The 16,904-nt window shown below is 32.5% G+C and overlaps 1 protein-coding gene across 1 annotated transcript; it reads right to left on the bottom strand.

Moving 5' to 3' along the window:
• Positions 1–29: 29 nt before the first annotated feature.
• LOC130893061 (ornithine decarboxylase-like) lies at positions 30–15,598 on the bottom strand. Its single transcript, XM_057798833.1, has 6 exons — positions 15,169–15,598; positions 11,294–11,543; positions 7,615–7,912; positions 5,461–5,718; positions 1,251–1,447; positions 30–204 (listed from the first exon to the last, which is right to left on the bottom strand). The coding sequence occupies exons 1-6, from the start codon at positions 15,344–15,346 to the stop codon at positions 87–89; spliced, it is 1,299 nt and encodes a 432-aa protein (XP_057654816.1). The 5' UTR covers positions 15,347–15,598; the 3' UTR covers positions 30–86.
• Positions 15,599–16,904: the final 1,306 nt, after the last annotated feature.

Below are 16,904 nucleotides of genomic sequence, written 5' to 3'. Positions count from 1 at the left end.
CGTATAACCAAGCATTGGGGATAAAGACACTCTTACAATGATATTTATTAATATAACACACTTTTTTTAAACAATTCAGTTGTTAGCTAAAAATATCTGGTGAAAGTATATGAACTAAGCTCCAAGTTTTTTAAAAAATACTCTATAGACGTTGTGAATCTTATTTTTGGTACAGGATTCGTCACAGTTTCGGCTAGTAACAACCTAAAAATAAAAAAATCGATTTACTATTTGTTTTAAAATAAATTAAAATTATTCCATACGCTGTATACTTAAATGATAATAGTTTACTACAATGAATTTCCTCGCAAAAAATAAAGTTTCATCATTTGAAACTTTGAACTTCCAATTTTTTCAATCATCTAAAAAAAAAACTTTTCCACAAAATTCTGCTGTTACTTCTTCATTTATCAGAAATAGCTTTCCGCCAAGTTAGTAATTTAAATTTAGAAAGTAATCGAAGGGTGTCAGATGAGGTCAATACGATGTATAAGAAAAAAAACGTAACCCAGCTAGACTAAATTTTCTGCAACAATAGTGGATTAATGGGTAGGCGTTCGGCAATAAAATGTGTCAGAAGATGTATTTTTATCTCTTTTTAAATAAGCAATAAAGATTGCACCTTCAGAGCTCCAAAATACTATGCTAGTCACCTTACTGGCCGAAAGAACGTTTTTGCTTTCCTGGGAGCACATTTCTCGGATTAAGTCTATGGATTATGACAGAAATGCTTGGATTGGATTACATTTGTTTGAATTTTTAATACCAGCGAGCTTTTCATCTGCATTTATTAATCGCGACACTCACCTAGCAGATACGTTTTTCCTTATAATCCTTGTATACGACGGTTCCGGATGCTCAACATCATCCGTATTTATATGACAACTTTCAAATACAGTAAAGGAGTATTTTCAATGTAATATTCACGTGACTTTTCCTTGTTTTCTTGAATTGTTTTTTTAAGTGATAAATAATATTTAAACGTTAAAAACTTTTTTCTCTCTACATTTACCCAACAGTTAAAACAGTTTGCTCTATATGAGTATTTAAACAAATATATCAGATTTATGTTAAACTTTGCCCGATGAAATAAATAATAAAAGAAACGTTACTTCTTAGTCAAATCACCCTCGTATGATGCTTCTTTCTTGCTTTTAGTCTAATAATACTGTAGGCACATGATTTGAAATGTTTTTGAATTATAGGGAGTTACGGAATTAGTTCTTTTTAATTTTTCATCTCCAACTTACCAATCTTTTTTATTAACTACTCCACATACATTAGGTATGGGAAATCCGTTGTAACCACAACTAATACATAAACTGTAACCGCCTATTTCTTCTAAAATCACCCAATCACCAATTTTCAAATCTGGCAGGTAGTGATATGTTTCAGATAGTCTGTCGTTGGATTCATGTGTTGGACCCCAAATTATGCTGGGATGTAACTACAATATATTCAATTTAAGCAATTTAACATAATATCAATATTCAACTGTCAAAGTTAATAATTATTCAAATATCAATTTAATTATAGGAAGAGGAAAGCTTTATTAAAAATAACACCATATAAAATAGTTAACAAGTGTGTAAAGTAGCCTTTTTCGGCATGTATGTATGCTACCTAAAAATAATTATTACTACATAAGCAGAAAAATAAAAAATAGCATAATCGCGACTTGAATCTGGGACCTTTTGCATGTGAGCCTCGTAATCTAGCCACTACACTACGGATACCCTAATAATACGTTTTTTACACACTATTGCTTAAAGTATGAACATGATACAACAATAATCTATAGATTATACTTATTTCTTTTTCATTTTCGTTTAACATTTTTATGAAGTTTCTCACTCTATGTGTACATACGGCTTCGGCCAATAGAAATCCATTTATGTTTATGATTCGATGTTTTGATTGGTAAACAGTGGAGATGATGAGTCCAAGTGGACTGACGATTTGTTGGATATTTACTGAATTTTATACGGGGAGTAAACATTATTTTACATTAGTTAATTTGGTATGAGTGCCGTGCGTATTTATGAAATATTGATTGTTCGTCGCATAATTTTCTTCTCCAATTGACATTGGAAGAGCCTATCTAATGATAAATACCTAGCAACAATGTGAAATATTAAATAAATGTTTCAGATAGTTATTTCATCATATTTTGTAATTTATGGAGTGGCGGATTTACAGATTTGCCGCCCATAGGCTATTCAGTTTTTGTCGCCTCTAAATTTTGATATCTTACTCCACAATCATATCAATTTTCTATCAAAAAAAATTACAACTTTATGATTTCTGTTCCATCATCATCATTATCATTGAGAACTATGGTACCGTGTTAGATCCTTGATTATTTTTACAGTAAAAAATAATCAAAATCTCAGGTAAAACATTATCTCAGGTAAAAAATATCTCAATAATGTACCACTTTTGAAGTAAGGTGAGGTATGTCACAAAACTATATACTATATTTACATAATATGAATAAATCTTACATAAAAAATATACCTACATTTCGCGAATGTTGATAAATATTTATTATTACACTTACACTTTAAAAACAGTGCAATAATTATATCTTTTCTCAATTATATGTTAGTATTATAATTTCAGTTAAATTATAAAAGTATTACAATACTTTTTTGCGACACTGCTCTGATTCTATTCACAAGAGAGCTAAGGCGTTTAGCTGTTCTTGACTTAAAGTCGATCGCAGGTACTTCTTTATCCTCTTCAAGCAAGAGAAGCTTCTTTTACCTGAACAATTTGTCGCTGGTGGACAAAGAGCCATACGAAGTACTATACCTAAGTTTGGATAAATGTTTCCTAGATTCTGTTTTCGCAGTAATGAAGATAGACTTGTTAATGATCCAGAAATTGCTTTTATTGAAACTCTTTCAGACGAAAGGTAGTTTTGAAAATGTACGCATCTGAGCTAAGTCTGTTTCTAAATCATTAGGATACGTATTTTCTCAAAAACTGGCTTTTTCCGTCAGAGATGATGGTAACAACTCACTCATTTTGATAAGAAATGGAAATTTCTCGTTAAATTCGTGGTAAGTTTCTTGCCCTTCTGCTAACATGGATATGAGTCTCTCTTGGAGTAATCACGCAGCTATTCCAATATCTTCATCGGGTATTGTAATTGTTTATGTGGAGATGTTGAAATATTTATTCTTTAGCACTGTACATAGAAACTAGCCCTAGGCTCCAGCCTACTCAGCCTGCTGGTAAATCCGCCACTGAATTTATGGTTAGGAGTAATGAGTTCTAGCAAAAATATTAACTAGTCGTAGATAAGCAAAGTAATCTACTCGCATTTAATGAGTTATTATTCATTGTTTATTGTTTCTATTGTTGAATTTTATTGCCACGAGTACTAGCGAGTGGAATACATAAATCACATCCATTATAAAGCCGTTTATCTTCAGCCTCTGAAGATGGTAGCTTGGTTATCGAAACGCACATAAGACAGTGTAATTGTGAGTGTTGTTGTAGTGGTGGTGTGAACAGTGTGTTTAATATTATTTCTCCAACAACGTCCAACTAACAATGATTTATGGAAAGAGTAAGATTAAATGATATGAATATTAAAACCAAATATTTGGTTAAATAATTTCTTGTTTTTTCTCAATTTGCAGTAGCAGGCTTTAACATCATTTCTGATATTGATATGCTGCTTCATACCTCTTCCCCGATTTTCTAACAGTAGCAACAACCAAATTTTGTTGATTCGTCTGTTACCATATGGCTATTATACTCAAATCAAAAAAATATTTAAACTTCCTTCTAAAGCATTATGCCTTCACAGAATAAATCACAAAGAATGAATCCTTCCTGACTCATATTTCCTGTGAAGATCACTCCATTTGGAGAGCTACAAAAAAACTTAAACGACCGACAGTAAGCAACTCACCTTTACTTAAATCAGATATGACAAGACTCGTACAAACTTAGAAAAAGCCACAAGGTTTTTGCAGAGCACCTTTCAAATTTATTCTAAGCTCCAGAAAATATAAAAAGTTATCTTGGAGCCAATTATCTCTACCTTTGATGACATTTACCCAGTTAAAAGTTCGACAACAAATAAAACTTCTAAATCCCAAGAAAGCACCTGGGTATGATCTAATAACAGGGGAACTACTACAGAAGCTACCAAGAAAAGCAGTGGTGCTGTTAACGGTAATCTGTGATTGTATATTACGCCTGTGATACTATCCAATACAACGGAAGTATGCCCACGTTATTATGATCAAAAACCTGGCAAACACGCAACAGAAGCTAGTTCATATCATCCTAAAGGCCTACTCCTAATAATGACAAAAGTACTAGACTACTTCTACGTAGAATTTTAACAGTTATTCTCATAAATGAACTCATACCACAACACCAAGTTTCAGATGCGAACACTCCATAATTCAATAATGCCACTGGATAGTTAACATAATTAATACAACCCTCGAGGAAAAAAATGTGTGCGCTGGAGTATTTCTCGACATACAACAGGCGTTCGATAGAGTTTGGCATGATGGTCATGAAACTACATTTAACGGAACAATTATACTTTATTTAAAAATCTGATATCACCGAACACTACTTTCAAATCAAAGTTGAAGATACCAAATCAAATTACCATACGATAAAATCTGGAGTACTTCAGACCCATTTCTATATCTGATATTCACAGTAGACGTTCCAAGCACGGATAGATGTAGACCAAACTATAGTTGCAGAAAAAGTACAAAATCATCTAAGTTTATTACAAAACTGGCTCAGTGGAAAATTAACGTCAATGCCAGTGAATAAGAGCAAATAATTTACAACATTTACAACAAGAAATGTCTGTTTGTCCGCAAATGTTCATCAATAATATTCTCATTCCGATAAAACCAGAAGTCAAGTACTTAGGATTGCATTTAGATGAAAAACTTACATGGCTTACTTACAAACATATCAAATACAAGAGAAAACTGTTAGATTTGAAATTAAAAAATATACACTGGCTACTGGACAAAAGGTCTCAACTAGGATTCGAAAATACATTGCTCATCTACAAAACTATATTCATACCAATCTAGTCATATGGAGTAGAATTATGGGGCTGCAGAAAACCTTAAAATACGAAGATACTTCAAACACTCAAATCCAAAACACTCCGTATGTTAAGATCCCATTAACAAAATATGTGATAAAGAACTTTTCCACAAGATACAAAATTCGATCCAATGACCACAACAATGAATTAATAAATAATCTAATCAACCAGCAAACAGAAGATTGAAGAGAATATGGCCAGAAGATCTTCCACAAAAAATAATCTCAGCGTACCGTCACTGTATGGTTCCTGACTCACTTTAGTGACTTTACTTATTACTTTGCTTATGGATTAGATTGTAAAAGTGCTGTATATCAATGAAATATATTATAGTTATGATAAAAATCTTTAATTACCTTTTCGTTATCCATCTCATTAACCGGTCGACAATCATAATAATCATTGAAAAGAACGTTGATCATCGAGTTATAGACACTTACATCGACGTAATACATTCTAATATCGCCTTTAATTGAGCGTATAATATTTTTCGAATTAATTTGTGTTACCAATTTAAACGCAGTATTAACGGCGTATTTACCTGGTTCAGCTATAACTCTAATTGAATTATCAGGAAAGTATTCATTCAGGCCTCTATTTATGAGATCTGCTATCTGAAAGTAATTACAATAAAAAAATGTATTACAGTGAATGATTCGTAAAAATTAAGGATTGGGTATGTTTGGATAATTGGTCATAGATCTTTAAATGAAGTCCAAAATAGTTTTCTTAATCTTTTCATTTCTTTGCTGTTAAATCTAGGATTTGTGTCAAAGACAGCAATTGAACTGCACCTCACACTATTCTTGCTACTCTCTCTTCAGCACTATGATGTCTAGGCTGAGAGACTCAATAGTACTTTAACGAATTCGATATTATAATCCTCATCGTCGTCATCGTCGTCATCATCGTCATTATAGTAATCATCACTTTATTTAAGTCTTCCATAAAAACTTCAGTGATCACAATTTTCATTGATTTACAAGTTCAACCAGTTCTGATACAAATTGTTTCGGAGGCTCTTCAGGTTTCACAGCAATCTCAGTTGGATAAAACTTATTCCAAGTTTTCTTCTTTGGCGCAATCTCAATCTTTTACAGTCATATGAACAACATGTTCATTACTTTATAAATTTGAAAAATATTTTTGTCATTTCCTTGATAATTATACGTACCAATGATTTTCTATAGTAGTTACTTTTCAAAGCTTTCAATAACCTCTTGGCCTATCGGTTGGACAACTGAGGTTACATTCGGAGGAAAAAATAACATTTGAATCTTTCCATAATCAGTGAAGATAATTCTTGTAATTTGTTAATATAAGAGTCGGTGTCTTTCATCAAAATACGGACTTAAGAATTCTTTTCAAAATATAAAGACTGAGAGTAGTCGAAAGTTTTCATCTATTTTTCGAAAATTAAAAAACAACTTATTTTATAAATCGCTGACCCGACGAAGAGTGACTTTAAGTACTCGATCCAAAACGATTCGCCTAGGTTCGTTTAAGTGAGAAATAGGAGGGAGTGTTATGAACAATGTGGAAGATAGAGGAATGTAGGTATTTTGGATTTCCTGTGACATGCTACCAGATATATCGGAAAATATTGAGTTAATTGCATACTGTTAGGATATGAAGGTTATAAAAGCAAAATTACTTGGTATGTCTAAAGGGAATCAACTTGGAATCCCCTGTGCCAGACATAGGTCACTTGAGGTAGAAAATCTGACTCTTTACGCTTAAACCGCGTCAATAAGACCTTGGAAATGTTCATTTGAATGCCCTTTTGGTTCAAAGCGGCACCCAACGCGCGGATAGATACGCATGCATAATTCTTCAGACAGTATATGACGAATGAATTCTTTTGATATGCCGATAGCTACTTTTATCTTTCTAACTCCAATCCGACAGACGTCCAGTATCATTTGGTAAACTTTTTCAAATATATCGTTGGTTCACAGTTTTTAGCCCTCCCGAACGCTCATCGTTAGTCAAGCTGATTCGGCCACCTTTGAATTCAACGACCCAAATTTTACAGACCTAACTCATGGTGCAAGGTCTCCGTATGCTGTGTGTAACTTAAATTTCATTTATCCTAACACAAATATTTCATTACAGTTCTATACTTATATTTTACATTTTCAGAAAAATCTCCATAACGACTCACTCATGTTATTGTCAAACAAAATCTAAGCGTCCCAAAATGGCTGGAGTTCTAGTGAAAATCTCTCAGCGCTTGCGCAAATATATTTCTCAACTCATATTACTTATCATATTAATTCTTCAGGTTGAGGTAGGAAACTTTTCCCACAACCCACGTAAACCTGTTTCATGGTTTTTCCGTGATTTTTATAGTAGCTTTTTCATATTGATATTCTTAGAGCTGAAATACATTTTGAAAGCGTTATAATAATTCCCTTTGTCAGTCAGTTATTTCTAAATTCATTGTGGAATTTCTAGTTTTTATACTCATTTGATTAGATCAGTATCGAAAAAATTATAACAGTAGTCACCTGATTCAACGGTTTTTTACTGTCTCCGGGATATCCACCACCAATATCTAATATTTTGAATTTGAATCCTAATTCCCTACCCATATCAAATACTTTTCGTGCTGCAGCTATAGCTTCATAATATATGCCATAATTCATACAACCCGATCCCACGTGGAAAGCTACACCAATAACATTCAGATTTAACGATTTTGCAGCTTTCAAAAGATCCAAGGAGTCTTCATTTGGTAGTGCCCCGAATTTTTTACCCAATACGTATTTGGCGGATACGTCATCGCATCGAATCCTTATGAGTAATCTAAAAAAATATTTATTAATACGGAAGACACTTTGTAGGAAACTACATTTCGATTTGTATCAAAAAATTTTTGTTCTTTTGAAGTGGAAAACTTCATATATCGTGAATAAAAAAGATTATTCGATAAAACCTATTTGTCTAAAAAACGACAACTGCTTAAAGAATTAAAGTTATATATCAGTAAAAAAGGTGATGTGGAGATTAGTTATTATATTTACGATTGTTTTGGTTCTATGCCATACTGATACTTTTTTGTCGATTGTATGAAGATAGTAGTTTATAGCCATAAAGGCTATAAAAGAACTATACAGAGACACAACAGCAAAAATAAAAATAGGTAACAAGGTGACAGACGGCTTCAAAACAACCAAAGGCTTGCGACAAGGGTGTTGTTTATCCCCAACTCTGTTCAACATATACATAGATGAAGCCCTAAGAGTTTGGAAGAAAAAATGTAAAGGAATGGGACTAACTATTGGGGAGAGCACCTTGTATACACTGCACTATGCCGATGACCAGGTAGTGGTAGCACAGGAAAAAGAAGATCTGGAGTACATGTCTAGAAAACTTATAGAAGAATACCAAAAATGGGGTCTACAGGTTAGCACGGAGAAGACACAATACATATGTATAGGATCAGAAGATTCACCTGGGGATTTAGATCTAGAGGGAAAAATAATTAAAAACTGTAAGGAATGCATATACCTAGGTGTAAAACTAACAACAACAGGACGAAACGAGGAAACAATTAGGGATAGAATAACCAAAGGAAGAAAAGTAATAAGAGCCCTGAACTCAGTGCTGTGGCAAAAGAATATTAGACCAGAAACAAAAAAGAGAATATACAACGCCATTTTACAACCAATAATTACATATAGCTCCGAGGTTTGGCAACTTACAGAAAAGCAAAAAAATAACTTAAATGCAGTGAAAATGGATTTCTGGAGGAGAGCAGCAAGAATATCTAGAACGGAACATATAAGAAACGAGGAAATAAGAAGACAATTGAAAGTAGAAAGAACTTTAGTAGAAGATATAGAAAAGAAACAGTTGATTTGGTACGGACACGTTAAGAGAATGGGAAGAGAACGACTACCAAGAATAATATTAGAATGGACCCCCACAGAAAAAAGAAAGAGGGGAAGACCACCTAGAACATGGCTACAAGGAATCACTAGAGCAATGTCCGAAAGGAACCTAGCAGTCGACGACTGGCAAGATAGACAGGCCTGGAGATTAGGAACCCAAAGGCGTATAACGCTATAAAAGGGGATATATATATATATATAAAGATAGTCCCAGAAGTACCTGGTCCAACAAAAACAACACAAGCGCTTTGAATAAAAATATATTTATTTTTTGATACATTAGCAGAATGACATGCGAAAAACTAGTGCGTATCGCAAGGGATAAATCGCCAACAAGCAGAAAGAGTATTGGTCGACCGAGAAAGAGATGGTATGACAATCTGGATCTAGGAGGCTGAAACTGAAAAAGAAACAGGTTTTAAACCTACCATACAAGAAGGAAGAAGAAGAAGAAGATTTCTCAACACTTGTCCTTTCAGCTCCATACACTTTAGTTAAGTTCGATACCCTTTTTATAATAAGAATCGTCAAGTTTCTCAAAATAGCAATTAACTGCCAACATCATCTCTTCATTGTTGGAGAATCTTTGACCACCGAGCCATTTTTTTAAGTCAGGGAATAGACAATCAGAGTGGGTTTATTTTGACGAATAGGGTACATTAAAACTTGTGTGAGCAGGTGCATTGTCTTGATAAAACAACGTTTTGCTCGATTTCTTTGCTCAAATGTTGCAATAAGTTTGCATAATATTTGCCGTTGATAGTTTTTCCTTTTTTAAGATAGTCAATGAAAATTATACCACGTGCATCCCAAAAAACCGACGCCATGACCTTGCCTGCAGATGTTCTTTTGTTTCAGGTGCGAAGTGATGGAGCCATGTTTCATCTGTGGTTATGAAACGGCGTAAAAATTCTGCTTTACTTCTGTGAAACATTACCCAACACTCGATCAAACATTTTCACCGACGCTATTCTTATTCCATTTTGAAACCATCGCGGCATCCATCTTGCGCACAGCTTTCTTATGTCCTAATTTTTAGTTAATATGCAATGTGGCGCACTTTTTGAAATGACTACTTTTGAGCACACATCTCCTACAATCATTCGAGCTCTTTTCGATTTCTAGCTCCGGCTCTATACATTCATCACTCTCACCAGTCTCTATCCAATTAAAATCGTGCGCAAAATGTTCAAAGCTTTAAGCAACTACGATTTAGCTATGGTGGCACTTTGTCTAGAAGAGGAAAATGATGAAACCCGGAGAGATTTCATGAGAAACAGAGGAAAACGCAGTGTTATTTTAAGTTTACCGTTATTTTGAGACAAAAACAAGAAATGCATTAAAAAGCGCGAATTTCAGCATGCTTTGTTCATGCCGTCTGCCGTAGGGATTAAAGCGACCAGCGGTCTAATCGGAGCCTGCTGTCTACCGCAGGGAATTAACTAAACAAAGTCAAAATCTCAGTTGATATTTTGGTCTCGACAAACAAATTTATAATGCCATTGTCCGCAATTATTTGAGAATTTGCTTTTTTCTTTCAATTGTGGCACCGAAATTTAGGATTGCATTTAAATGGCCCAGAGCAATAGGTTTAAACTTGTGTCTAGTCAATTTTCCAATTGCCCCCCTTTACAATCAAATTGCTTCTCTGTGGGGCGTATGCCCCACGTTGAGATAGACGTAGATAGACCCTTTGGCATATCAGTGAACCTTACCTAGATCAATTTGGTCATGTCTTGTCTGTAATTTGTCTGAAAACTCTTCACAATTGATATTTTGACAATTGGTCAAGATCTTTCAACTCTACACCAGGGCTCTAATTCTTTCCATCTCAGCTAATCTAGTGATCTTAATTGTTCCTTAATTTAAAAATTGTTCCAAGAATCAAGAATCAAATATATTAAATCATGAACAATTTCTCCGTATGAATTATTAACTAAACTAGCTTTTACCCGCGGCTTCGCTCGCATCGAATCCATTAAATAAGTATCAGAAATCATTATAATAGAAAAGAACGAACTCTGTAGCTATATTAAAACCTGAGATATAGATCTTTGAATGTAGAAAAATTGCCAAAAACCTACAAAAATTTAGAATATATTCGTTACTTTACTGAAAAATAATTTATTGACCTAAATACATATTTTCATTGACTACAACCTTTTCGATTCTAAGTACATCTCTCACAAAGTAAGTTATTTTTATTGAAAGAAAAGAATATTCGCTAGAAATAATTTTTATGGCAAACAACGTTTTCCGGGTGAGCTAGTTTATATTAAATACTTTGACTTACTCAGCTTCGGGATGATGCTTTTTAATTTTGTTTAATTCTTCTAGGCTATCAAAAGTCATAGTCTTTACTCCAACTTTAGCCGCGTATTCAATGTGATGGATTAGCTTCGTAGGATTAGCAAAAATGATTTTATCAGGATGTACATTAAGAGCTAGGATTTTTCTTATTTCTTCATCACTAGCACAATCAAAGCCGCTACCAATCGCTGCGAATGTTTCCAATACCAATTTGTAATCATTGCATTTCATAGCTGAAATTTGAAATCATTTTTTTTATCTTACAGTGTTTCGTGAATACCAAAGAATATTATTTAGTAAAACTAAAAAAATATTTATTGTTTAAATGCTAGTTGTAAAATTCAGATAAATTATGCAGTTAGATGTAAAATGTACAACGAACTTTTGGTTCCAATTCAATTAATAGCTAGAACAATTAATATATTGTTTTTACTTTAAAAATCAACCTCCTAATAACGTAGTGGTCACCACAATCGTTGATTCCAGCTTTTCAAAATTGATGGAAGTTCCAAAATATATCAAGGGAGACACGCCCTACATTTTTAGTACGGTAGCCACTATATATATATAAATAAATATTTATTTTAATAAAGACTTAAAGAAAAGTCGAAAAGACGCCAGAATTTATCTTTCATTTAAAAATTATCAAAAAAAATGCATCAAAATAAGAATAAAATCAAAATAGAAATTTGTTCTAATGAAAAAAATTAATTTTACTTCAGTCCTTACATCTCCATATATAGCATATATAGTAAAATTATTTAGGTCTTTTTTATCATTTGTAGCTTTTTCGTAGAATGTGAACCATTTCCTAAAATTCTCTTTTTCGTGTATTAGATTCCGTTCCAAGACTTTTTGGATCTTTATAATTGAATTTATGCTTTTTTGATATTTCATGGTTCGTTAACGCAGTTTTATTTTTTTTATCGTATTGATGACCTTTTAGTCTATTTGCTAAATATTGAGAGGTCTGCCCTATGTAGATCATAATTAGTACAAGGTACTTGATATATAATATTTCTTTCTTTGTTTTTTGGTGTTTTAGATTTTAATATTTAGTGAAATATTTGGATAACGTATTATGTCTAATGGCTTATACTAATATATTTATTAAAATAATTTGATAGTTGTTGGGAAAGTCCTTATACGTATGATAAGGAAATTGACGTTTCGACTTTTCTTTGAGTCTTTATCAAAATATGATATTGACACTGACAATTTGCGTATTTATATTGATCAATGGATCATCTTCATCATGAGTATTAAAATAAGGATAAAATCAAAATAGAACTTTGTTTTATCACACAATAATAGATAGGTTAAAAAGTCGTGATTAGTTTCAAAACTACAATATTAAATTAATCAAATGAGTCTATTTAGACTTTTTGTTGATTGGTTAATATTATCATGAATTTTCCGGACATTTTTTATATAAAGTGATGAGAAAATTTTGTTGAATTACCTATAATAAAAAGAAGAACGCCCTTTGATAACAAAATAAATTAAAAAATAAAACTTGGAAAAATTCCTATCTTGTATTATAATTTTTTTAGGTCATAAAAATATTGACATTTATAATACGCTATCTAAAGTACACATTTATTCTGGCAGAGAAAAATTTACCACATCATAATAGTATTTTGTATACACTGAGTAAGTCATTTATGGACTTTAAAAATTCCGGAATATGAAAATAACAAAAAAAGAAGTTATTTCCCTGTTCTTAATTCAATAATTTTCTTTAGTTTATTCGAGTGATAAATTCATTCTATATAATGTGACTCATTTTGTACCCAAACTCGTGAATTGTTAGTGACAATATCATATTTTGATAAAGACTTAAAGAATAGTCGAAATTTCAATTTTTATTTATCTTTTAAAAATTATTAAAAAAACTGATTTTGAAACAGAAAAGACCTAAAATCAAATACATTTAGGAACACACACATTACATTTTTGTTTTATTATTAGGTGCAAAAAATAATGATCTTTCGACCCGTAAACATGCCACCACCATGGGTGAGACATAGATTTTCTAGATTCAGATCACAAACTTTCAAAGATTGGTATTGGAATTTGTTAATGCTTATGGCGAATGCAAGACGGATCTGAAATTAAAATCGTTTAAACTCAAATGGCAAATTATAGGGATCCTCGGAATGAAAATTTCCTGACCTTCCACTTTTGTATCGTCGCTTAAAGCACATTTTTTATCAACTTACTTACCACCAAAAGGGTTTCGTTGCACAGTTTTGGTTGGTTTATGTTTTGGAGTATAATTAATAAGGAGCCAACCTTTAGTCTTAAATTGTGCGCTGGCAAGTCAGGTACACCCAAATAAATAAGTAACTTAAATGTTATATTAAATATTCGTTCTTAGATAATATCCATCCAAAATTAGGTCATTTAGAAACAACCCTTTAGTTGCTTGCTGTACTATGACACATAACTACAGGAAACGGACAAGAGTGTCCAAATATATTGGTTGCTACCTTACTCAACAACTGGATCCCGATAAGGAAATAAAATGTAGAATTGAGGTAGCTCGTAAAACATTTTTTAAAATGAGATCACTTTTCTCTAATTATAATTCAAAATTTCAACTACGGAAACAGATGATCAAATGTTATGGTTAGGTTCTCTTCTATGGAGTCGAAGGATGGACTTTAAAAATATCTACCGTTAATCGCTTAGAGGCTTTTGAAATGTGGTTTTATAGAAGCATTCTCAAGATACCGTGAACAGCTATGCAAACAAATGATGCAGGCCTTAACAGAGCAAATGCGGTTCGTGAGTTGGTGGATAACATTACATGCAGGAAAATAGCTTATTTGGGACACATAATGCGTAGTAGCCGGTTTAGAATCCTCCAGTTGATTATAATGGGTAAAGTTGAAGGTCGTAGAAGAATTGGAAGGAAACAAGCCTCTTTGTTGAAGAATATAAGAGAATGGACAGGGATAAGAGAAGCAGGACAGTTATTTAGACTAGCTCAAGATAGATGCTGATCGCCAACGTCAAGCGGATTTGATACGGCACGCTAAAAAGAAGAAGAAGAAACAACCATTGCATTTTTTAGTGTTTGCTAGAGTAAGTTTGTCCCATTCTTCGGTAGACCGTCTAATATCATTTTCTTCTAAACCAACAATATCTTGGCATTCACAGACAGATATAAACTCAACTTTCTTAAAAAAATGTAGATTCTTGTGTATCTCAGGACTATTGTTTTCATTAAGAAAAGTAAAAATATGGTTGTTAATTCTCTAATAAGTACAATCGTTTATCTTTTCTTGTTAGAATAGTTTGAAGATTGAAGCAGCTTAGAGGCTTTTGAAATGTGGTTTTATAGAAGCATTCTCAAGATACCGTGAACAGCTATGCAAACAAATGATGCAGGCCTTAACAGAGCAAATGCGGTTCGTGAGTTGGTGGATAACATTACATGCAGGAAAATAGCTTATTTGGGACACATAATGCGTAGAGCGTCATTTAGATGATATTCTATTAAAAGAAAAATTTTCAATCCACTGATGACAAGCACCTTGATTCACTGATTTACTATTTCCAGATGTTAATTTTAAAAAAACTGTCATGCTGACTTTTAAAACCTCAACTCAACCATTACTAGATGAAGAATTATGTATTCCCAGTTTTCACATTTATTTTTATTTCATTTATATAGTCTTATCGCATTGCTGCCCTTGTCCTTCACCAAGGATAATTCACAACGAATTGTCATTTGAAATTCCCACGTTGTTTTCTACTATCGTTGCCAAGTCCGTGGCTCCTTTGTAGATGACTGATAATCCTACTGAATCACTAACCGATAAAGATAAGTCAGTATCATCAAGTACTTACCGTAAAAAAATTCAACTCTTGGTAACAGCGCTTTCCAATTATTGTATAACCAAATTAATTTACTAACGTCACATACATAAAATGGATCTTCTTGATTAGGTAATTCAGTAATCTTTTTAATAACGGAATATGTATTCAATTCCCCATCTAGTACTTGCACGCATCTCTCGGAACTCATTTTATTAATTTGTTATATAAATTTAAATAATTTTGATATTAGATAAAAAGTCGACCCTATACAAGCAGTCGAAGTAGTAGATTATATTCGATATACTTATCAATACTTATTCCTACTGATAACTTTGATTTTATTTATATAGGGTCGTCCAAAAATTGCTGTACCTGTACCAGGTAAACTGATTAACTTAACTATACACCATAATTAGAAAATATGTAACAATATTCAAAGATAAATGTAGGATTTATTACTAGATCTTCGATGCTTTTATCCGACTAGAATTTTTTGTGAGGACCCGATAAGCATCTTATCAGATAATTCCGCAACCTGATAAAGTATACCTTATGTAATTCTGATAAGGATTGCTTCATAAGATCCTTATTAGGATTGCCTCATAAGATCCTTATCAGGATTGCCTCATAAGATTCTTATCAGGATTACCTTATATGGTTCTGATCAGGATTACTTTTCATGATCTTAATCAGGACTGCCTTGGACTACTCAAATCACGATTACCTAATACTCAATAGCAAAAAAAACCGGACACTTAGATTTGGTCTTATAATTTTGTTAAACATATTAATCTTTTAATTTATGCTAAGAATTTATTTGAACAAAATCTGCCAAATAGTTTTTATTGATTATTTACCAAAAATACGAAATAAAGAAAAAATTATGACTCAACACATTTTCAAAAAAACTTCATCCTTCATTTCTATTAGGTTTTTTAACAATTTGGCTCCAACCCTGTCAGGCATGGAAGATATTAATTTCTGGACGTACTTCCTCGGCATAGCTTTCCATTCTTCTCGAAGAGCAATTTGGAGCTGATTTAAGTCATTAGGAGGAGGATGACGTTGTCTAACGTGCCTCCTTAAATTATCCCACAAAGGCTCTATGGGATTTATATCGGGAGATCGTGCAGGGCAGTTCAAAATTCATATGCCATATTATATACTTTTCTTGAGTTTTTCGGCAATAAATTCGATTGGGCAACTTCAGTAGCTTCTCTAATTTCTTGTGGTGTTAATGAAAAGTCACTTTCATTTTCTATATTAATTTTTAGTTGGTTTTCAATTTAATTTTTCAAAAAATATTATACACTGAGAATTCTGAACACACAATAATGTGGACAGTTTTGAGTCAAATTTATAAATTGTTTCACAAACCATGATACATGAAGAAACAGACATACGTCAAACACATTCATGTCCCAGTTTCCAGTCTGGTTTAGGAAAATTCACACACTACAGGACTAAATTGAAAATATTTAGTGGTATTTTATATGATAAAATTATGAAAACCGATTTTTTGTAACAAAACAATATAATTATATTCACGCAAAAATATAGATCTGGCTTTTTAAATAATTTTTTTTCAATCCATCATTTTAGATTTGAAGCAGCTGCTTCCGTATCAAGGATACGGACATATCGTTGATGTAGTATGATTATTTTTATATATTTCTATCTATTGATCAAGTGGATAATTTATATAATATATAAAAGTATATTTGACTTGCAATCAAAAAATTCTATATTCTAGTATAAACAATTAA

Source organism: Diorhabda carinulata, chromosome 4 (assembly GCF_026250575.1).
Source record: "Diorhabda carinulata isolate Delta chromosome 4, icDioCari1.1, whole genome shotgun sequence".
Lineage (NCBI taxonomy): Eukaryota > Metazoa > Arthropoda > Insecta > Coleoptera > Chrysomelidae > Diorhabda > Diorhabda carinulata.
This window is presented reverse-complemented; position numbering and strand designations above follow the sequence as displayed.